Source organism: Rhinolophus ferrumequinum, chromosome 6 (assembly GCF_004115265.2).
Source record: "Rhinolophus ferrumequinum isolate MPI-CBG mRhiFer1 chromosome 6, mRhiFer1_v1.p, whole genome shotgun sequence".
In the NCBI taxonomy this organism is placed as follows: Eukaryota; Metazoa; Chordata; class Mammalia; order Chiroptera; family Rhinolophidae; genus Rhinolophus; species Rhinolophus ferrumequinum.
In genome coordinates this window covers 98,204,806-98,226,918 of record NC_046289.1, presented here as the reverse complement: position 1 = coordinate 98,226,918, position 22,113 = coordinate 98,204,806, and the positions used below count along the sequence as shown (strand labels likewise).

The window sequence follows — 22,113 nt, the reverse complement described above, 5'->3', positions numbered from 1 at the left end:
TTAACCTCTCAGAGGCTTCATCCTGAGGGTCCCTCCCTACCATCCTCTGGAAGCACTTGCAATTGCTTTGAGGGCTTAGGAGAAATGATGCTGGAAGCCCTGGTTGGTCGCACTCTATTGCATTGAGTGGTACCTTACTGGTGCTTGAAATCACCCCATTAGCACTTCTTGCTTTTGAAGATATCACTGTACCTCCCCAACTCTGTGTTAGAATGGAAACCTCTGCGGGAGAGACAGATGGCCACACATTTTCTGACTATAGGGGATAGGCTAACGGGCTCTCCCAGAGAGCCAGATCAGAATTCCAGGACTGAGTGTCGAGGCTCCACCTCTCATTGCACAGTGGGGAAACTGAGGCCCAGAATGGGGCGGGCACCGGCCTGATGTCACACAGTGTCAGTGACAAAGCCTGGGCTGGCGCGGGGCCTCCTGCCTGCTGAATGTCTGGGCTGTCCCTGCTCTACGGTCACAGTCTGTGGTATGTCTGCCTGCCAGCCTGTCTGAGGCCACATGTACCCTATGGGGGTGATGGAGCAGCCTGCCCTCTGCCTGGGCTGGTGCGGGGTGAACTGCTCCTGCCGCTATAACAGCCTTGCCCTTCTCTCTGGATATCAGTGTTTGCTTTTCAGCTTGCCTCTCACTGGGGCATAGGGATGGGGGTAGGAGGCTTATCATCAGGGAGCTCACAGAGGGGCAGGCACAAGGTACCCTTTGGTGAAGGAAGAGCCTCTCTCTCTGCCGGTGTCCACGTCTTGCCCTGGTCCCCATGGGCCTACCTCCCACAGTGTTGCAGAAACTCCCAAGACTTCTCTGTCCCACACCAGCTCTCCCTCAGAGCCTCTCTCTCAGTCTGTGACTCATTCTCTCTCTTCTCCTGGCTACTGACCCCTGTATCTCTGGGCAGATTCTACTGGGACCTGACCATGCTGCTGCTAATGGTGGGGAACCTGATCATCATCCCTGTGGGCATCACCTTCTTCAAAGATGAGAACACCACACCCTGGATCGTCTTCAATGTGGTGTCAGACACGTTCTTCCTCATCGACTTGGTCCTCAACTTCCGCACAGGGATCGTGGTGGAGGACAACACAGAGATCATCCTGGACCCGCAGCGGATTAAGATGAAGTACCTCAAAAGCTGGTTCGTGGTGGATTTCATCTCTTCCATCCCCGTGGACTACATCTTTCTCATTGTGGAGACGCGCATCGACTCGGAGGTCTACAAGACAGCCCGGGCCCTGCGCATCGTCCGCTTCACCAAGATCCTCAGCCTCCTGCGCCTTCTGCGTCTCTCCCGCCTCATTCGATACATTCACCAGTGGGAAGAGGTAAGTGCTCAGACCCAAACCTCTTGGGGGAAGGGTGTCTTCTCCCAGGGGGAGTGAGGAGCCAGCAGGTATTCTCAGATATGGGCTGTGGGATTGTAGCAGGCATCCCTGCTCCAAGAGGACAAATATTAGTAATTGTTTGAATATCATGTACTAGGTACTGCACAAATCACTTTACAGGCAGTATTTTGTTTAAGTTGCCAGCATCCATAGAGGATACCATATAGGTACATGTAGGTGCCATATTTTTTTTTTTTAAAGATTTTATTGGGGAAGGGGAACAGGACTTTATTGGGGAACAGTGTGTACTTCCAGGACTTTTTTCCAAATCAAGTTGTTGTCCTTTCAGTCTTAGTTGTGGAGGGCGCAGCTCAGCTCCAGGTCCAGTTGCCGTTTTCTAGTTGCAGGGGGCACAGCCCACCATCCCTTGCGGGAGTCGAACCTGCAACCTTGTGGTTGAGAGGACGCGCTCCAACCAACTGAGCCATCTGGGAGCTCAGTGGCAGCTCAACTCAAGGTGCCGTGTTCAATCTTAGTTTCAGGGGGCGCTGCCCACCATCCCTTGCGGGACTCGAGGAGTTGAACTGGCAACCTTGTGGTTGAGAGCCCACTGGCCCATGTGGGAATCGAACTTTTAGCCTTCGGAGTTAGGAGCACGGAGCTCTAACCACCTGAGCCATCGGGCCGGCCCCGGTACCATATTTTTTACATGAGAAAACCGAGAGACAGAAACATTAAGGGAATTAGCAAGGTCACAGAATCAGTAATTGGTAAACCTGGATTCTGGAGCCTGCACTGATAACCAATGTATTGTATTGTAGGGGTTGCAAACTCATAAGCTTGTAGGGGCCAGGGAGGGAATGTGAATGGTTAAAAGGGCCAGTTGGAAGGCACTAGGGGTATTGTGGACTGGGGAAAACTGAATACCACATCTTCCATCTGGATTAGGTACTCTCTAGTCAGCTCTAGCCACTTGTTGCCAAGTGGGAATGGGCCCAGGGTTGTTAGATCTACAGATTGATCATGAGAGGCAGAAGTCTGGATTTTTGTGTAGATTTTGTTGGCAACTACCTGAAAATAAGACCTAGATGGACAATCAGCTCTAATGTGTCTTTTGGAGCAAAAATTAATACAAGACCCAGTATTATGTTATATTATATTATATTAGACCCTGTCTAATAGTAAAATAAGACTGGGTAATATATTATATTATATCATATTTGATATATCAAATAAGACTGGATATTATATTAATTTTTGCTCCAAAAGATGCATTAGAGCTGATTGTCCGGCTAGGCTGTATTTTTGGGGAAACACAGTATCTTAGGTTGAGTTCTTCTGGAGCAGACCCTGAGATGAGGATTTGCATGGATGTAACTTTTTAGGGGGCAGTGTTTCCAGGAAAATCTAGTAAGGGATTGGGAAAGAGAAATGGGGAAAGGAAGGAAGCTGAGCAAGGGTGGACACCAAGCAAAGTCCTGTGGAGGATTTCACGTCCTCCATCCCCTTGGGCCCCATCCCATGGGAGCTCTGAGGACAGTGCACACCACTCCTCAGAATTGTCCCAGTCGGAGGAAAGGAGTCAGAAGTTTTATGTCCGCTTCCCTGCCAGCCATCGGTTCAGGGGCCTTCCCACCCTCGGTGCCAGCAGCCCGGGGTGGCCTCTGACACAGAGCTGCCGGTGCTGGCTCCGGGGAGGGAAAGCGCCAGGGAGCCTGGTGTTGTGTGTGCACACACTGTAAAGGCATGCGAGGGGGCTCTGGGTGGAGTATGGGCTACAGAAGCTAAATAAAAAATTGTAGAAAATAACTGGGGAAGCCAACACCACTCTGAACAAACCTGAATGCAGTCATCTGGGGGGAAGCAAGGAAGTCTCCCAGCTGGGGTTTGAAAGCAGCAAGTGGCCTTGGTCTGTATCTGCTACCCACCCAAGTTACACCTCTTGGCAGCAGCGGCAGGCAAGCCAGCCTGGAGGCACTGGGGTTGGGGGAGAAGTGCTCGACGAGACGGCACATCCTGGGGTCCAGAGTGGGCTGTGGCCTAGGGAAGGATCAGTGGACATGCCTTTCCTGGCCTCTCACTGCTGCACTGCTGCTCTCCTGGTCTCCAGCACCTCTGCTTGACTGGACGGAAGTTCCCAGGCTCAGGATACCAAGCTGCCACCCCACCCCCGGCAGCAGCTGGATGGCAGCACCCCTGCTGATGGTTGGGGCACTGGCAGATTGAGATCAGAGTTGTCATGAGCGCCTGTGCCACAGAAGTGCCTACACCAGCCTGGCAGAATCACTCCACGGCAGAAATTCTCTTTTGCTTGGAAAGTTGGCATTATTTCTGATGACCGTGGAGGGGCAATGACTTGCCCAAGGTCACACAGCAGACATCTGGCAGAGCTGGAGCAGAACCCACTTTGTACTCCTGGCTCCCAGCAATGTGACAGTCCCTGCCTGACAGTGCAGTACTTGAGGGCTTTGGAGCTAGAATGACACATGTGACACTCGAGTTGAAATCCTGGCTCCATACTACCTAGCTGTGTGACCATGGTGCCACCTTGCCTCTCTCTTATCTGCAAAGTGAGTATAATACTACCTGCCTCATTGGATTGTCATGAGGATTACATGAGCTGATGTTTATAAACCCTTTGTGTGAAGCCTGGGGCAGAGAACCGCTTAATAAAGCCCCTTCCCACCCCGTTGTTTTGTAACCCCCTATTCTTCCACGGGGCGTTTCCTTTTCTCAAATACGTTTTCCCCACTGGTTCACTGGTTCCTCACTCCCAGCTGGCCAAGCGAGCAGGGCAGGATGTATCAGCCCCGTTGATGAGGTGAGGAAACAGGATCAGAGGGTCAGCGGCCCGGCTGCTGGGAGTTTTGACCCAGGCCTCCAGACTCCTGGTTCCAAGCACTTCCCACGTCCTGAGGCGTCCTGAAAGGAGGATGACCTTGATTCTGTAATTGTCCCCTCTGTTGGGGACGACTTTAGTTGGGATTAGGAAGGTGGGCAGTAGTGCAGGTTGCGGGTAGGGGAGGAGCTCTGGGTGACAGGTTGGGTGTGAGGTACCTGGGACACACCTAGGTGCAGAGGGATGTTGGCGTGTGGGTCTCAGCTCAGGGCTGAGAAGGGACAGTGGCCACTGGTGGTGGAGGTGGGGGTAGCCTGGGTCACTGTGAGCGCTACAGAGGAAGGATGGAGGACTTTTTGCCCCCATAATTCCCTGACAGTCTTATCTTGTGGTTTCTGTCCCAAGTGGAAACACAGGGTCATGTTGGCTTCTCAGTCCCTAAAAAACCCCAACCTTCTGTTTGTCTTGGACCCATAGCTAGACTGGCATTGAAAGCAGAGGGGGCCTCCCCTTCCTTCTCTGGCATTGGTTCATGTCTGCAGGCCCCAGTCCCTGGGGGTCCAGCCTTGCTCCCGCTTAGGCCAGGTCCAGGGGCTGTGGTATTTGGGGGAGTGGACAGAGCTGCCAGTGGCTGGACTGGGCCCTGGAACAGGAGCTAAGTGCTTCTTTTACTGTCCTGGGAGCGCAGGCCAGGGTGCCTGCCACACTGCCCCTCAGGTCTGGCTGCCCTCTCCGTGATCCAGAACTGGTCAGGCAGGCGCCTGCGCTGGGCTTTCCCTGGGGTACACAGAGGCCCCGCAAGGCCTCAGGTTAGGGCTCTAAACTGGACATCGCTACCCAATCTCATGGGCAGGAAGGGAGATCCCAGCAGGCCAGATGGATGCCCCCTCCCCCACCCACACCTTTATCTTGCCTACCAGCTGGGGAGGAAATTGCTTTGAGTGGTTTCTGCCGGGCACACTGCCCAGCCAAGGGCTCCCGCTGGACCCCTGGGATTGGACTGGGGCTTCTCAGCTGGCCCCAGGAACTCTGTCTCCAGTCCTTCATGGCCTGCCCAGTCCCGGGGCTTCTCGCCGCAGCTCGGCAGGGGCAGCAGCTGGGAGACCCTCTGAGGCCCGGGTCTGCATGAGAGTTGCAGAGGGAGGTATTTAGTAGAGAAAACCCTGCCCTAGCTCCTCCTCCAACTCCCTATGTGGGTCTCTTTCCTTCTTTGGGCCTCAGTTTCCCTGATTGTCAGGCATGCTTTGACATTCTCGGAGGCTGGGGCTCAGGCCGCACCCCAGCCCCCCTTGGTGAGGATCACGTTAGCCGGCCCTGAGGACATTGCCGTGGCCCTGGGTGGGCACTGGGAATCAGGCTGCTGGTGAAGCTGCAGAGGTGCTGGGCTCCTGACCCTCAGACTTCAGCTGCATCCCCAGCCCAGCCCCCCATTTGGAGAGTTCAGGCCTTGGGAATCAGGGGAGGTGGAGGGTGTCGCCAGGTGTCGGCGCCATCTCTGAGGATGCCAGCCTCTGCTTCCATCCTGGGCGATCTAGGTCAGCATTCTCCCTCCCAGCCAAGCCTCTCCCCTCCCTCTGAGGTGTGAGCTTGTTATAGGCACAGACGCTATTGTTAGAAACCCTGGTTGCCCCCCTTTGGATGGTCCCCTGAAGAGGCCAGCACCCCTGCAACCCATCCCAGCAGCCTCTCTGTTCCCTCAGCAGCCTGGAGCAGCAGGAGCAGGGCTGGAGGCAGGGGTCCAGACTGGGGTGGCCGTGCGCCCCAAGGAGCCTCCTCCCACTGTGCGCCTCAGGTTCTCTATCTCTCTCAGAACTGGGGGTTTGCGATGACACTGAGGGGTGGGACTGGGGCGGGGGCTGGCCTTCTCTGTGAGTCCCAGAAAGGGACTCAGCTCAGCCACCTCCAGGCCGTGCCCGGGACACACATGCAGCAGCCATCTGTCGTCGGCCTGGGATTGCCCTCTTCCACGCGGCCGCTCGTTTCTGAGATGCAGGGAGGACTCTGTTCTTCCCTGAGGAGAAAAACTAGTCCAGGGAGGGAAGGCAGCCAGGACGTGAGAGGAAGTTCCTTGGCGGGAACTTCAGTTTCTGGTCTCTCCCCAGGACTGAGAAAGAGACTGAGGGCTGGGAAAGAGAGGGAAGGAAAGGCACCAATGTATGCTGAGTACCTAGCTGTGGACATCATCTCTCCTGATCCCCAAGACAGCCCTGGAAGCTGGCTTTCCATTGACCCATTATTGACCCATTACACAGATGAGGAAACTGAGGCTCAGCAGAGAAGGTACTTGCCCGAGGTGGAATTGAGTTGCTCTGTCCTTGCACTGCAGTTGAGATACTGCAGAAGGCAGTGGGAATGGAGCCTCCCTCAGTTGCCACACAGGGCACACCTAGCACGCTTTGCAGGGGCCTGGAAATGAAGGTACTCAACCCCCATAGTCAGAACTAACATCACAGAAGGGGGTTGTAATGAGGTATAAAGAGCGAGACAAATATTTGCACAGTGCAGCTGCGTTGCAGGTGGCCTGTGGTCCCAGCCCACAGCCGGACACACGAGTGTTTAGCAACTTCTCCCAGCAACGTCCAGCCTTGCTCTCAGCAACCATGCCCGGGTCCTTACCACCTGGGGTACTCTGTTAGCCCGAACGGATGCCCTTCACCACCACCAACTCTTTGTAGGAAGCTCAGACTTTGCCCTGTTGGAGGCTTTGGCTTTGCAGGGTCTGGGAGCCGTGTGCAGTATGTTTCCCACCACCCAGCACTCTCCATCCCACCCCTCCCTGTCAGCCTCCCGCCTCCACGGGCACTCACAGCACCTGGATCCTTCAGCTGAGACCAGGCGCCACCACCAACACACCACACCGTCTGTAGGGTACATGAGCCTGTGCCAACCTGCAGAAAAAGGCACCTCTTTCTTCCTGCAAAGGCAAAGGTCCCCTGTGGGCCTTTCCCCCATGTCATTGTCTGCACTCGTGGTCCTGGGCACTCTCATCCCCACCCCTGCTGTCACCTTCCCCTTTATCACCTCTCAGTCCCTGAGACCCTACCACATGCTCTGCCACACTTGTGCTGAGATCACGATAAAGGCATAATTAGACAAGGGCCTGATCTTGGAACAAAATTAGTTATGAAGAAAAGCATATGTAAGACAAGCAAAAAGAAGACATCGTGTAAAAACCTGCCAACCTGGCACCCTGCCTCTAAGGCCTAGAGTGGTTCGTAGAAAGAGGCGCTTGCTCTGGGCTGTGGCCATGAGACACTTGCTAAAAGCGGTCCGAGGCTTCCTCTAGCCCTGACACAGTACTCAGCTTGGGCCATTATCATCAAATACCACAGACTGGGGGCCTTAAACAACAAAATCCATCGCCCACAGCTCTGGAGGCTGGAAGGACGCGGTGAGGGTGCCGGCGCGGTCAGGTTCTGCCGCGAGCCCACTTCCTGGTTTGCAGCTCATCTCTGTAGTGTCTCCTCGTAGAGGAGCTCCATTCGGGGGGGCTCCACCCTCAGGACCTCATCACCTCCCAAAGGCCCCACCTCCTAATACCATCACAGTGGGGGTTAGGCTTCATAATATGCATTTTGGGGAGACATAAACATTCCGTCCACAGCAGCTGGGAAATCATGGAAATTCATAATAACCACCCGACCCATGTATGTGTCCTGGGCCCAGAGCACTTTCTTAGTCCATTTAATTTCTACAGCAACCCTGAGAAGGGGGCAGATGTCTAGCTTGGCTTAGTTGAGGGAAGCCTGGGGGGGGGGTGGGAAGTGAGGCCAGGTGCTGGCCGTTTCTGAGACTGGGTGATCCCATGCCACTCGGTCTCCTGATCTCCTCAGAGTGGGAGCAGCTGGTGGCATCCTGGTCCACCGGGCCTTGGAAAGGCTAACAACTTTCAAAGGCCATAGAGCTGTTGTGCTCACCTCAGCACTAAAGAGCCACAAGTGGGATCTTCCCTCAGAACCAGAGCTGGGTGCTGGGGCTCAGAGCTGCTGCGGGTGGGGCAGAGGCTGGGGAAGCCTCCTGGGCTCAGGCTCCAGGCCCTGGGGCATGGGCAGCAGGAGAGGGCTGGCCAGAGGCTCCAACCTCATGTTCGGGTGTGCTCTGTGTCCCAGACACAGGCCCTGGTCCCAAACTGCCCTGCTTGGTCTCTAGTGCCCTCACCCCTCACACTGAGAGGTGTCAGCCCGGAGCTGGTCCCTGTGACCCCGGGGGCCCAGGTTGCAGGGCACACAGCTCTGCCTGTAGCATCACACTGTGCATGGGGCTGATGGAGCCAGATGCCAGCGAGTCCCACCTGGCCCTGGGTCCAGCTTGCTGTGTGAATCTCGCCACATCACTTGGCCACTTGGGTTTGAGTTGTTTTATCTGCAAAACAGAAGTACTGAAAACCCCCTTCCCTCCCTGGGCCAATCTTGGTAATCTACAAGCTGCCATGGTTCAGTGCCTCCTCCACTGCTGCCAGGACCACGGACAAATCCCTCTATTTCTCTGAGTCTTGGTGGAAAATGGATGAGCAATACCTTCAGTTGTGAGTGTAAGTGCGCTGTGGGAACCTGTGCCCACCCTCAGGTGTGATGTTATTGTCCCTTTGTTGTCAGGGTATGGGGGGTGATGGGACAAGCTGGGGCTGCCAGCCTTCATGAACCTTTCTAAGGTCCATTTCATCCTGAAAAGACTCCACAGCATTTCCCCCGGAACACCCAGAGTCTCGCTACTACTAAGGGGGCGTGAACCTGGGAGTGATGGGCAAGTAGTATTCCTCTTTGGTTGTTCAAAACCTAAATCCAGTCTAAGCCCACATTTCAGAAGGGGAAACTGAGGTCACTAGTATCAGAATATCCTGCCACCACCTATAGGACTGTAGCTAGAAGTCCACTAGACAGGGAGTTGAAATATCTACCGTGTTTCCCTGAAAATAAGACCTAGCGGGACAATCAGCTCTAATGCGTATTTTGGAGCAAAAATTAATATAAGACCCGGTCTTATTTTACTATAATATAAAATAAGTTTCTTTGGGCCTCAGTTTCCCTATCTGAAATGGGCTTAAACTAGGTCTTAAACTTATAGGCATTTGACAAGTCTGTAATTTTTGCCCAAAGCGCCTCTCCAGGAAGGTTGCTCTGTCTGAGAATAGTATGGAGGGACCAGAACTAGGGGTGAGGGCACCCCCCAAAGTCTCTCAGGTCAGAGGGAAGGCCAGAGACCTCCCTGGAGACTTCCTTCCATGTCTCTGTCCCCTCACCACCCTGTTGCTGTGGTGAAACTGGACCAAGAGGCAGCACTGAGAGGACGGAGGTGGGTGTGGGCGCTGAGACGTGCCCACCCTTGGCCCTGCCCAGCCGTATTCCAGCGTCTCATTTGGAGCCACGGGGCAGAGATGGCAGGTGGCAGTGGGCTGGGCTGGAGGGCGCTGTGTGTCGTTAGCCTGTGAAGGAGAATATTACTGCTAACACCTATTACCTGTCACAAAGATGGATCATTAACAACAACGTATCGATTAATAATGGTTTGTAATTTACTGAACACTTCTATCCCCAGTGCTAAGTACTTTATATGTTTAATTTAATCCTTTTGACAACCCACTCAGGTAAGAATTTTTATTACCCTTTTCCAGATGAGGAAACATGATCAGAGAGGTTCAGGGGCTTTCTCAAGGTCACACAGCTAGGAATTGGGTAGAAGGTGGGCGTGGGATCAAGGTCTGTGTGAGCCTGGAGCCTGTGTGTCTGGGCTGCTCCACTTGCAGTTCCATGGCTGCCGTAGGCAGAGCCCACTGCCCCTGGGTGGGTCCTGAGCGTCTGGTGACCGATTTAGGGAAACACCATGCCCCTGGCATGACTACAGACCGTGCCCTGAGGAGCCTGGCTCTTCTGCCTGTTGTCCTCAGCACCGAAGCAAGTTGATGAGGTGACTTCTTACCCACCTCAGGGCTGTGTGGGGCTCTAGGGGCCCTCTCTCCCCATGTCCGGCCTGGACAGCGGGACTTCCCATGGCAGGCCCCCACATCTGCACAGATCCCAGGCGGCATCCCTCTGGGGCCGTGCAGCCTGCATTCTGCTTCTTCCAGGGCCTGGCCTGACGCTGTCCCACTCTAGCCACCGAGCTGGGCGCCCTGCCACGTGTCTGCCACAGGCGGCTGCGGGGTCTGGCCGGGAGGGGCGGTCCTTGCTCGTGGCCTGCCCAGCTGGGCCGATCCCTCCACCTCTGCCCCCAGATCTTCCACATGACCTACGACCTGGCGAGCGCCGTGGTCCGCATCGTGAACCTCATCGGCATGATGCTGCTGCTGTGCCACTGGGACGGCTGCCTGCAGTTCCTGGTGCCCATGCTGCAGGACTTCCCCGACGACTGCTGGGTGTCCATCAACGGCATGGTGGTGAGCGCCCAGGAAGGCGCGGGTGAGGGGCTGGTGGGGCACGGAGGGCAGGGCGGGTCCCCCACTTGGAACTCCTGCGTCCCAGCACGTAGGACCCGGAGGTGCCAGCCCAGTGCCCACGGGCACATGGCTGTACCCAGGGCCGCTCAGTCACACAGCCTCACTGCAGTTGGGAGGCTGGATGGTTGGCTCTGGTTGCACCGAGGGAGACGAAGACCTGGGCTCCTCGGATTCTAGCAGGGATGGCAGAACTAAGCGAGGAGCTCCTGCCCTCCTGCCTCTGCTCCCCAGAGGCCTACCCGCCTTTGAAAGCCGAGCCCAGGAAAAGAACCCTGGGAGGGGCACCGCTGGTGGCAGGCGGAGACTCCCAGACCCCACGCCCAGCTCTTTTCTGCTTCAGCAGCACAGCTGGGCTGTTTGCCCCCAGATACCCCACATCCCCACGTCCACACAGCCTGGTCACAGGTGGGGTCCTGCACGGGGAGGGCTGACCACATGGAGCCTCACCACCTCCAGCCCTGTGGGTGGTGGGAGGAGTTGGAATTGGGTCTGGGGAAGCCATAGGGCAGAGTCCCCAGCTCCCTGTGGGCAGGGTGGGTTTCAGGAGGGAGGGAGGACCCACTGGACCTGTGAGCCTCTCCCAGGGTCTGGCAAAGCCCTGCCTCCCTCCGTCTCCTCCCAGTCACTTTGCTTTGGTCTGTGGGCGAATCCGCAGTGCCCAGGACCCCAGGGAAGGAGAAAAGGGCTTTGAAAGAGGTGAAAGAGACCCTGAGGCATCTTTCAGCATCAAACAGGCCTCTACAAAACTGCCTTTTGATGAGCTAAGAGTAAATGAATGGGCCATATGGGTTGAATTCTGGGTCCCCAGAGGCTCAGCAGTAAGGCCAGGAGCCCTGATGGAGGCAGCTGGGGGCTGTCCCTCCTCCCCAGCACCAAACCCCTCCACCCCTGGAGATCAGCCCCACAGACGTCCCACCCTGGTTTGGACCAAGAGAGCACCTGACTAACTCAGCTGTCAAGACGGTCTGAGTGACCTTGAACATGGCATGCGACTCCTGTACCTGCCTTCAGGTGCCGGGAGCAGCCTGGTGATCCCGGGAGTGCTTGTGGCGCCGGGCAGGGGTTCTGTGGGTCATGTGCTGGGGGGTTCCATCCACCATGTGAGCAGAGAGGCACTGGGGGTCCTCTGGTGGCACCCTCATCTGGGACAGTTCCTCCCTGGGAGGGTGACAGGCCCACACATGCACTAAATTCAGGAGATGGCCTTTCTAAGCCCTGTGTTCCCACACCTAAGCTTCCTTGAGACACCGGCTGCCTTTGAAGATAAAAATAGCCAGGAGCCTCGTCTCTTTTCTCCCTCCTCCCGCCCCCAAACACTGTGTGTTCTATACAGTCCACCTTTTGTGGGGCCCTGGGCAGATGCAGGCAGGGTTCATGCAGGAAGCCAGCCAGCCCGGCAGCACTTTTACTTTTGCTCCCCCAAAATGAGGGCAGTGTGAGAGTTTGTCCCCCAGGGGAAGCATATCTGGTTTTATAATTGAGGTCAGTGGGGAAATGGGCTTCACTTGGCAGCAGTTTGGGGCGGGGGCTGGAGTTATTTTTGCAAGCCAAGGACACAGGGTGGCTGCGCCTGGAGTCTTGCTAGCCCAGACGGTCCCAAGGTCGCTGAGTGGTCAGACGGGGGCAAGGCTGGCTCCTGTTCCTGGGCTGGAGCTTCCGGTCTGATTCCCGTCCCCCACTACAAGGGAGAGGCCTACATGGGGGACTCACTGGATCACCACAGGCTGCCAGTGTGGGCCTCCCGCTCCCGAGGCCTTCAGCCACCAGCAGGTGGGAGCCCTGGGCCCCGCCGCTGGGAAAGGGACTGAGGTGTGGGAGGCGCGGTCCCTCTTCCAGGTGTGTGAGCGGGCCTGCCCTCCGGGGCTGAGCCTTCACTGCCAGCCCTGTGTCTGCCCACAGAACAACTCCTGGGGAAAGCAGTACTCCTACGCGCTGTTCAAGGCCATGAGCCACATGCTGTGCATCGGGTATGGACGGCAGGCGCCCGTGGGCATGTCCGACGTCTGGCTCACCATGCTCAGCATGATCGTGGGCGCCACCTGCTACGCCATGTTCATCGGCCATGCCACCGCCCTCATCCAGTCCCTGGACTCCTCCCGCCGCCAGTACCAGGAGAAGGTAGGGCAGGGCGCTGGGGTCCACCCTGCGCTCTCTCTCTCTCTCTCTCTCAGGAAGACCTGCCAGTTGGTCCCTAGGGAGCACGGGCTCCAGCCAGTGGTCCCCACTGGGCCTCACCTGTGCAGCCGCCACTGTCATCCAGCACAGTCTTTTCTGGTGTTGCCTCTTTCCTGGACAAATTCCTCACATAAACAAACAAAAATCCCACACTGTTTATGGGTCCTGCATCCATCTCTCAGCCCCCTGAATCGAAGCTCACCAATGCCTCTGTGTAGCTAAAGCCAGTAGGTTCTTTGGGTCCTGGTCTTGGTGGTTGTCTCAGGGTATTTGACAGTCACCTTCCTGGCTGTGCGCTCCTTTCCGGACCGCACCCTCTCAGCTTTGCTCCTTCTGACGGGCCGGTCCTCCTTGCTCTCCTTGCCTGCTTGCCGGCTCCGTCATCACGTGTTGGCTCGCTGGTTTGGGCCTAGCTCTCTGATCCTCTCTCTCCTGTCTTCCTGGGTTCACCACCCCACCCCAAGCTCATGTCCATCTCTCTGAAGTCGGGCCCAAATGATATAATCAGACCTCACCTCTTTCCTCAGTCCCACACTGTCTATTTGATGCTTCCCTGGACACCTTAACCCCGTCACGTCCAAAATGAAAACCGTCTCCCTCGCCCTCTGTACTCCAAAGCTCCCCTCTTGCCCGTCCTGTTAATGGATACGGTAACTCATCGCCCAGGCCGGAAAGCGGGAGCCATGCTGACGTCTGTCTCGGTCATTAATGCCTCCCTCCCCGTCATGCCAGCGGGCCTCCGCCTGCAGCAGCTTCCTACCCAGAGGGCTGGGCTGGAGTCAGGCTGCCTGGGTCCTAAGCCCGGCTTCTCTACTGACGAGCTCTCCATTGAGCATGGGCATGTCACATCACGTCTCTGTATCCTATTTGCTCATCTGTAAAATGGGCACAATACAAGGGGTTATATCGTAGAGTTTGTGAGGGGTGATCCTTACAACTATGTTAGCACAGAGAAAGCCATTCAATTTTTATTAGTAAGTGGGCTCCCCTCTGCCACTTTTCACTCCATTCTCCAGACAGCAGATAGCGTTGGCATTAGAAAAATATAAATCTGATCGTGTCACTCTGCTTAAAGCTACATAGAGCCTTTGTGCTACTCCTAGATGTAGATTAACTCCTAAGTGTGTTTTCTCAGCCTGGCATGTAAAGGCACGTCCCTTCTCATGCTCAGCGGGGCCCGTAGCTCTCTATTCCAGCTTTGCCAGACCTCTCTGCACGTTGCTTCCTGCCTCAGTGCCTTGATGCAGACTCCAGCCTGGATCGCTCCTCTCTTGTTTTCACCTGACCCCTTCTCCACATCTCAGCCTACACTGCACCTCCTGGGTGAAGCCTTCCATGACCTAGTCAGCACTCACCCGTCACGTGACCCCATGGCACCCTCTCATTCTCCTTCATCACACTTTCACTCCTGTCATTATTTAATTAATCACATGTATGTAGCTGCTTGTTTAACATCCATCTTCTCTATCCAGTCCATGGCTCCGTGAGGGCAGGGCCAGGTCTGTCCTTCCCCATTGTATTCCCAGTGTCTGGCACACAGTAGGGCTCAGTATGTATTGAGTGACTGACTGCCTGCCTCTGGTGCTGTCTCCTGGTGGGATGACTGACAGATGGCAGCCCAGGTCCCATGACACCAAGAGGAGAGCTCAGGAGAGCCTGCATAGCCAGGGCAGGTTGGGAAGTTCATTTTGGGGAGGCAGAGGGAGGAGCAGGTAGGAGAGAATCCTAGGCCAGTCATCATGATGAACATGAGCAAAGGTGTGTAGATGGGAGGTAAGAGAATCAGCCTGATTAGAGCAAAGCATTCTGGGTTAGGAGTGAGGGGGCAAGGGAAGGGAAGAAAGAGGGGTCAGGTTATAAAGTCCAGGACTTCATTCAGGGCCAGGTGAGGGATCAACGTGGACCAGCATCAGGGCCCAGCCCGTGACCAGGTCAGGTCTCAGTGTGTGATGAAGGTTGGGGCTCCGTGTGTTACCAGAGTCACGGTTCAGTGTGTGACCATGGTCAGACCTTAGTATTTTGTGAGGGTCAGGGCTCAGTCACCAGGATGAGGGGCTTAGTCAGGGACCATGATCAGGGATAGTTTAGAAGAAGCATCAGGGTTTATTATCGGGCAGAGTCAAGCTGCCTGTGGCTTGCCATTTCAGAGTTGTCTTTGTTTTATCCTTGAAGCTAATAGCTCTCCAATACATGATTCACCCATAAATCTCTCTTAAACCTGTCATCTCCCCTTCATACCCACTACTGTCTCTCACCTGGACCACTTCAACAACCTTCTAACTCCTGCCCTGCCTCCAGACCCTGCCCTCCACCCTGTTGGTTCTCCGTGCTTGGGAAATTCTCTAAATTACTGCTCTAACTGTTCTGGCTGCCCCCGTCCCCATAGCCACCCAGCAAGTCACTGTCCCCTGTGGCTGGGCACAACTTAGAGCAGACAGAGGCCAGGCTGGGTGGAAGAACATTGAGGAAGGTCATCTCCCAGCCCCCACTTGCCCTTTGGCATCTCTGCAGCAGCACCATGTCCAAAGCCCTTTGGAGCGCTGATATATGAGAACAGGCTGATACAGAGAACAATTCCTATTCTGATTGTTCCTGGGGTGCAGGGACTTCCCTTGTATCCCAGTGCATGAAAAACCTGTTCTTGTCCAATCCGTGCCTCCGGTCCCCAGCCATGCTCCTGAGGGTCCCCACTCTTCACCCACAATCCAAGGCCAGCTGGAGCAACACTCACCCTTGACCCCAGGGTGGGCAGGGGCATTTCTTCTTTGGTGGAGCCCTGGGCCCTCAGGTTCACCAATCTCTTGTCCCAAACCTCTGTTTAAGGTCCCTGGTCTACCTGGCCCCTCCCAGGTGCTGGAGTTGCTCTTCAACAAAGTGACTTGGTCTCACCTGTGGCCACGTTTGGATACGTGTCACATGGTGGCTCAAGCATCCTGGCTTCAGCCTCTAGCCCTTCAGCCTGCCGTCCAATCCTGCTGCCTCTGCCAGTTTGTTGCCACTGGTAGGAGAGCTCCTTCCTGAGTCAGGGAGGCCTGGCTGGTCCACAGCTCAATACAAAAAAAAGACGGATATTCAGAGGAAACTTCACTGACCTGCTAGTTGGCCTGTTGCAACTGGGCTTTGGACAGGCCCTGTTGTCCCCAGCTATCTCCATAGTATCGGATACAGCGAGACTGGACACTGATGGAGCCCCGCCTCCACCCCAGCCGCTTCAGGCAGGGTCATTGTTGGGGGCAGTGTGACCACTCCCACACCGAGGACCTCAAACGCAAGGAGCCAGGGGTGGCCAAGTAGGCCCACAGGGTCAGTGCCAGCTCTGGTCACCAGCAGGGCGGAGGCCGGGTGGTGCGCACCAGGCCCTGGGGCTGGCGGGCCAGGAGGTGACGGCCTCTCCCTCTCTTCTGGGACTCAGTACAAGCAGGTGGAGCAGTACATGTCCTTCCACAAGCTCCCGCCCGACACCCGGCAGCGCATCCATGACTACTATGAGCACCGCTACCAGGGCAAGATGTTCGATGAGGAGAGCATCCTGGGCGAGCTGAGTGAGCCGCTGCGGGAGGTGAGCTTGGCGGGCGGCCCAGGCGGGAAGGGGGCCAGGGGGCCTCTCTGCCCCGTGGCGCCCCTCACCTCCTCCCACCTTCCCAATCCGCCCTGTCCCGGGAGCAGGAGATCATCAACTTTAACTGCCGGAAGCTGGTGGCCTCCATGCCTCTGTTTGCCAACGCGGACCCCAACTTCGTGACATCCATGCTGACCAAGCTGCGCTTCGAGGTCTTCCAGCCAGGCGACTACATCATCCGCGAGGGCACCATCGGCAAGAAGATGTACTTCATCCAGCACGGCGTGGTCAGCGTGCTCACCAAGGGCAACAAAGAGACCAAGCTGGCGGATGGATCCTACTTCGGAGGTAGGGCGGCCAGGCGGCCCTGGGGGGACGGGAATGACCTGGAGAGACATCGAGGATGACATTTCAGGCCCTTCCCGGCCGGCCACTGCCTGGAAGCGGGTGTCTGTGAGCCCAGTATAGGGGTGTGGTCCCAGAGATGGGACAGACAGCCTGCCACTCATTGAGTGGGGGGAGGGAGCACCCATGCAGTCGTGGCCTGGGGCAGGGGCTTGTGAATGTATCTGTCCAGATTGTGTACCAGGCTGAGGGGACCCCGGTCAGGGTGGGGTGGAGGCCCTTTGGAGCCCACCCCGACTCCTGCTGCCCTGGCAGAGATCTGCCTGCTGACGCGGGGCCGGCGCACGGCCAGCGTGCGGGCTGACACCTATTGCCGCCTGTACTCGCTGAGCGTGGACAACTTCAACGAGGTGCTGGAGGAGTACCCCATGATGCGGCGGGCCTTCGAGACGGTGGCGCTGGACCGCCTGGACCGCATCGGTGAGGGGGCCGGCGGGAGGGGGGCGGGAGGGGGGCGAGGCCGGCCCGGCTGCCCCTCTGCGGCCCTGGCCTGAGCCCCGGCTCTCGCTCTGTGGCCCAGGCAAGAAGAACTCCATCCTCCTACACAAAGTCCAGCACGACCTCAACTCAGGCGTCTTCAACTACCAGGAGAACGAGATCATCCAGCAGATCGTGCAGCACGACCGTGAGATGGCCCACTGTGCGCACCGTGTCCAGGCCGCCGCCTCGGCCGCCCCGACCCCCACGCCCGTCATCTGGACCCCGCTGATCCAGGCGCCGCTGCAGGCCGCCGCCGCTACCACTTCTGTGGCCATAGCCCTCACTCACCACCCGCGCCTGCCCGCTGCCATCTTCCGCCCTCCCCCGGGCCCTGGGCTCGGCAGCCTCGGGGCGGGGCAGACACCCCGGCACCTGAAGCGGCTGCAGTCCTTGATCCCTTCCGCACTGGGTTCTGCCTCACCCGCCAGCAGCCCATCTCAGGTGGACACGCCGTCGTCTTCCTCCTTCCACATCCAACAGCTGGCTGGATTCTCTGCCCCCGCCGGACTGAGCCCCCTCCTACCTTCATCCAGCTCTTCCCCACAGCCCGGGGTCTCTGGCTCCTCTCCCGCTCCCACACCGTCCACCAGCGCAGCTGGCATCACCACAGCTGGTTTTGGCCACTTCCACAAGGCACTGGGCGGCTCCCTGTCCTCTTCCGACTCACCCCTGCTCACCCCATTGCAGCCGGGTGCCCGCTCCCCACAGGCTAACCAGCCGCCTCCCCCACTGCCGGGGGCCCGGGGAGGCCTGGGACTCCTGGAGCACTTCCTGCCACCCCCACCCTCGTCCAGGTCCCCATCCAGTCCTGGGCAGCTGGGCCAACCTCCCGGGGAGTTGTCCCCAGGTCTGGCTGCAGGCCCATCAGCTACGCCAGAGACACCCCCACGGCAGCCTGAGCGCCCGTCTGTGGCAGGGGCCTCTGGGGGGGCTTCTCCTGTAGCCTTTACCCCCCGAGGAGGTCTCAGCCCCCCTGGCCACAGCCCAGGCCCTCCAAGAACTTTCCCGAGTGCCCCACCCCGGGCCTCTGGTTCCCATGGTTCCTTGCTCCTGCCACCTGTATCCAGCCCCCCGCCCCCCCAGGTTCCCCAGCACCGGGGCACACCACCCCTCACCCCAGGCCGCCTCACCCAGGACCTCAAGCTCATCTCAGTCTCTCAACCGACCCTACCCCAGGATGGGGCGCAGACTCTCCGCAGAGCCTCCCCTCACTCTTCTGGGGAGTCGGTGGCTGCCTTCCCGCTCTTCCCCAGAGCCGGGGGTGGCAGCGGGAGCAGCGGTGGCCTCGGCCCTCCTGGGAGGCCCTATGGTGCCAGCCCTGGCCAGCATGTCACTCTGCCTCGGAAGACATCCTCAGGTTCTTTGCCACCCCCTCTTTCTTTCTTTGGGGCAAGAGCCACCTCTTCTGGGGGCCCCGCTCTGACTGCTGCTCCCCAGAGGGAACCTGGGGCCAGGTCTGAGCCAGTGCGCTCCAAACTGCCGTCCAATCTATGAGCTGGGGCCCCTCCCTCCCTCTTTTCTCCTTTCTTCCTTCAGGTTTAACTGTGATTAGGAGATACACCAATAACAATAATAATTATCATTAAAAAAAAAAACTCACTCCAGAAAAACAAAAGACAGCAGAAAATAACCAGGTATTCTTAGAGCTATAGATTTTTGGTCACTTGCTTTTATAAACTATTTTAATACTCAGCACTGGGGGGTGGGGGGGTGGGGGAGGAGAGCAGGCAAGGCCCAAATGCAAAAGCTGGAGGAAAGCGGGATTGCTGGGGCTTGGTAGGGGTGGGGGTGACCCATGTTTGGGGTTTCTAGAGCAGACCTGTCATTGTATTCGTTTTAGGGCACCAGCCACCACCAGCCCCTTAGCTGTGAACTTGGCACGCCACTCTGCTGGGCGTTACCTTGTTCCCCAGGGAAGGGGCTGCCTTTGGGTGTCTTCCTGGGAGTGCTCAGTCACCTGAGTCCTTGGAACAAAACGGGGCCAGGGCCCTGAGAATCTTGTTCTTTCTTTTTTTTTTACTGCAAATGTAGCAAGATATGTATATGTATATGTATGTAAGACTTGTATACGTATAGCTATGTATAGCTATGTAGTGCTCTGTGGAGCCATGTAGATAGCCATTCACCTGTGTGCACATGTGTGTGCAATCTAGTGTAACCCCATGTTGTCAGGACACCCAGGTCACCTTACATCTAGCAGCCCGCCTTGGCCTGAAGGCTGGGCACTGCAGGGTCTGGGGGAAATAATTCTTTCCAGTCCTCAGGGAAGAGGACCGCAGGACCTCCCAACAGGCCCGCTCTCCCTATCTTTGGTCTCAGATCCAATCCTAGCCCAGCCTCTCACCACAAGGAAGCAGAAGAGTCTGGGCTGTGCCTCTCCTTTCCTGTAGGTCCTCAAGCATATCCTGTCACCTCTGTGGCCCTCAGTTCTTTTGTCTGTACAGTGGGAGGCGAAGGGAACTTTTAGTTATTATGTCTGCTCTGTGCCAAGCACTGGTTTAGCACTTTACACACATCAACTCCTTCAATTTCACAAAGACCGTGATTCTCCCCATTTCACAGATGAGGAAACAGAGTTTTGGGTAATTTTTCCAGAATCACGTAATTAGGCATGGGAAAGCTGGGACAGATCTGAGATTTAAATTCATGTTTGCCTGAGGCTAAAGCCTAGATTCCTTCCATTAGAAAACTGTGTTGAGAGTCTGAGCTAGACTATTCCCAAGCGTGGTTCAGAAGGTAGAGACCAGATTTTGGAGGCAATAAAAATCTGGAGCGTTCGAATCCCAGCCGTGCCACTTAGCTATGTGACCTTGGACAAGTTATCTGACCTTCCTGAGGCTGTTACCTCATATGTAAATTGGGAATAATTACGGTACCTTCTCACGAGGACCAGATGAGAAAAGTAGTGTATGTGAAATGCCCAGCCCAGCGCCTGGCACATGCCATAGTAGGTGCTCAATAAACCATATTTCTTCTGCCCCTCCATGCACCGCAGGCCCAGCCCATTGCTCCAGCAAGCTGTGGGGAGAGCCCAGGGAGCTTTGGCTGAGGGCTCCAAGACTTACGATCTCAGGACATGGGAGGTAGCGGGGCCTCCCGAAGGGCCTAAGAAAGGTCTTAGGTGTGTGGCCAAGGTAGGCTTGAGCCAGGCCTTGCGATGAGGGATGAGTTAGAGAAAGGGAGGGAGGAAAAGAAAGGAAGGAGGGAGACAGGGTGGAGTGGAATGCACAGTGGGGAACCTGACAATGGTGGAGTCGGGCTTTGGGAGATCCCGAGGCCAGTGGTCAGAGGGAGGGCCTTGGATGACAGACGGGCTGAGGGGATTGGCCAGCTTCTGCAGGCAACTAGGAGCCAGAAGCAGGCCTGATGTGGGGGTCACTGTGACGCAGCCCAGATGCCTCCTGAAGCACAGTCATCCCCAAGCAGACCCTACCGAGCCCAGGTCAGCGGCCTGCCTCCTGCTTGTATGGTAGCACAGGTTTGGCTACCAAGACCTGGCTAAAGAGGAGGGCTGGGCCCACGGTGTCCTTCCACAATGGTCCTCGCTCCAAGCCAGAATGTTGACAAAATCAGGTTTTGTCCTGAGCTGTTCTGAGATAGGGGACAGACCAGTTTTTGCAGTGATGAGCCACAGGACATGAGGCAATCATCCAGGAGAGAAGAGGGGTGTCAGGGAGAGATGAGACGCCGCCTGGTCTCGGTCCCTACCAGGCAGGCGAAGCCCCTCAGGCCCAGGCAGCTCTCAGCTAGAATTGAAACGGAAGCTTCAACCTGCTTCTGCTCACACCCCTAAGAAGGCAGCAGGGCCCGCTCAATCCAAACCCACAGTCTAGTCCTGGAAGGGGCAGGAGTGGGGGCGCAGGGTCCAAGGGCATGAGGAATGAGGACAACCCCTTGCCATCAGGGCCTGGACACACACGCACGCACATTTTATAAAAGCTCTGACCCAGCCCCGCCACTCTGTGGAGATGGGAAGCCAGGGCCGGTCAGTGGACCGTTCGATCCCCAATCCCTCACAAGCAATTTTCAAATCTTCCACTTTTAAAACAGAAAACGGTAACTGCGCCGTGTTGTATATTTTATTTAAATAAAAAAATTCCAGGAGATGCTGCCGCCGTCTAGGGGCCAGGGATTGGGAGGGGTGGGGAGTTAACAGAATGGTGGAGGCTCGGGAGCCAGGGTGTTGGGACAGGGACCCGAGAGCACGTGTAGACACCTGTATGCACAAACCTGTACCCCTCAGAGCTGGGGGGGGCAAAGGTACGAGGGAGTGGAAGAGGGCTGGCTGTGGATGCAGGTGTGTCCTTTTGTGGGGCTGGTGAACGACAGCAAGGAGGAGGGTGACAGGGAGGGAGGGGGCGTCCTCTGTGGGCTAGTGGAGCTGCAACACCCTGACCCTGACCCTCCCACCCGGCGGCCAGGGCTCCCGAGTCCCTGGGACTCCCGATGCTCCCTGAAGGAGAAGGAGGGTGGGAATGTGCACGTGAGCTCTAGCTGGATACTGAAGAGGGACATGTCATCTTAGCCTGATCAAATGGGCCCTCAGAAGCCAGAGGGCGCCTGGGGGACAAGGTGACCAGATGGGGCGTTTTATGGCCGTGATGGAGGGTTGCCAAGGATGGGCCACAGCCTCTGGGCTCCTATGTGTGTGGGGGATCCTGAGGGCCTGGCTGTTAGGAGGTATGGTGCCCACTCCTCACTGTGGGGGGGGGATGCGAGGCCTGGCCCCCAGACACCCTGTGAAGTCTTCAGATAGCTGCCTCCGCCTCCCTTGGCTTCAGGGGTGTCCGCAGACCCTGAGACCTCGCTGGGTAGGGGAGAGGCAGCAATCCGTGGCTGGAAAAGCGAAGTCCCCGGGGCTCCCGGCAGTGCCTGCCTGCCTGCTGGAGGGGAA

The 22,113-nt window shown here is 56.8% G+C and overlaps 1 protein-coding gene across 1 annotated transcript in view; it reads left to right on the top strand.

Annotated features, from left to right (window-relative positions):
• The window catches only part of HCN4 (hyperpolarization activated cyclic nucleotide gated potassium channel 4), a 46,025-nt gene extending 24,705 nt beyond the window's left edge, over positions 1–21,320 (top strand). The window contains exons 2-8 of the mRNA XM_033107006.1: positions 905–1,328; positions 10,379–10,540; positions 12,500–12,718; positions 16,188–16,334; positions 16,442–16,682; positions 16,995–17,159; positions 17,260–21,320. Coding sequence (XP_032962897.1) covers positions 905–1,328; positions 10,379–10,540; positions 12,500–12,718; positions 16,188–16,334; positions 16,442–16,682; positions 16,995–17,159; positions 17,260–18,713 — 2,812 coding nt within the window. The 3' untranslated portion in view covers positions 18,714–21,320. The remainder of the gene's footprint in view (positions 1–904; positions 1,329–10,378; positions 10,541–12,499; positions 12,719–16,187; positions 16,335–16,441; positions 16,683–16,994; positions 17,160–17,259) is intronic.
• The last annotated feature ends 793 nt before the right edge of the window (positions 21,321–22,113 follow it).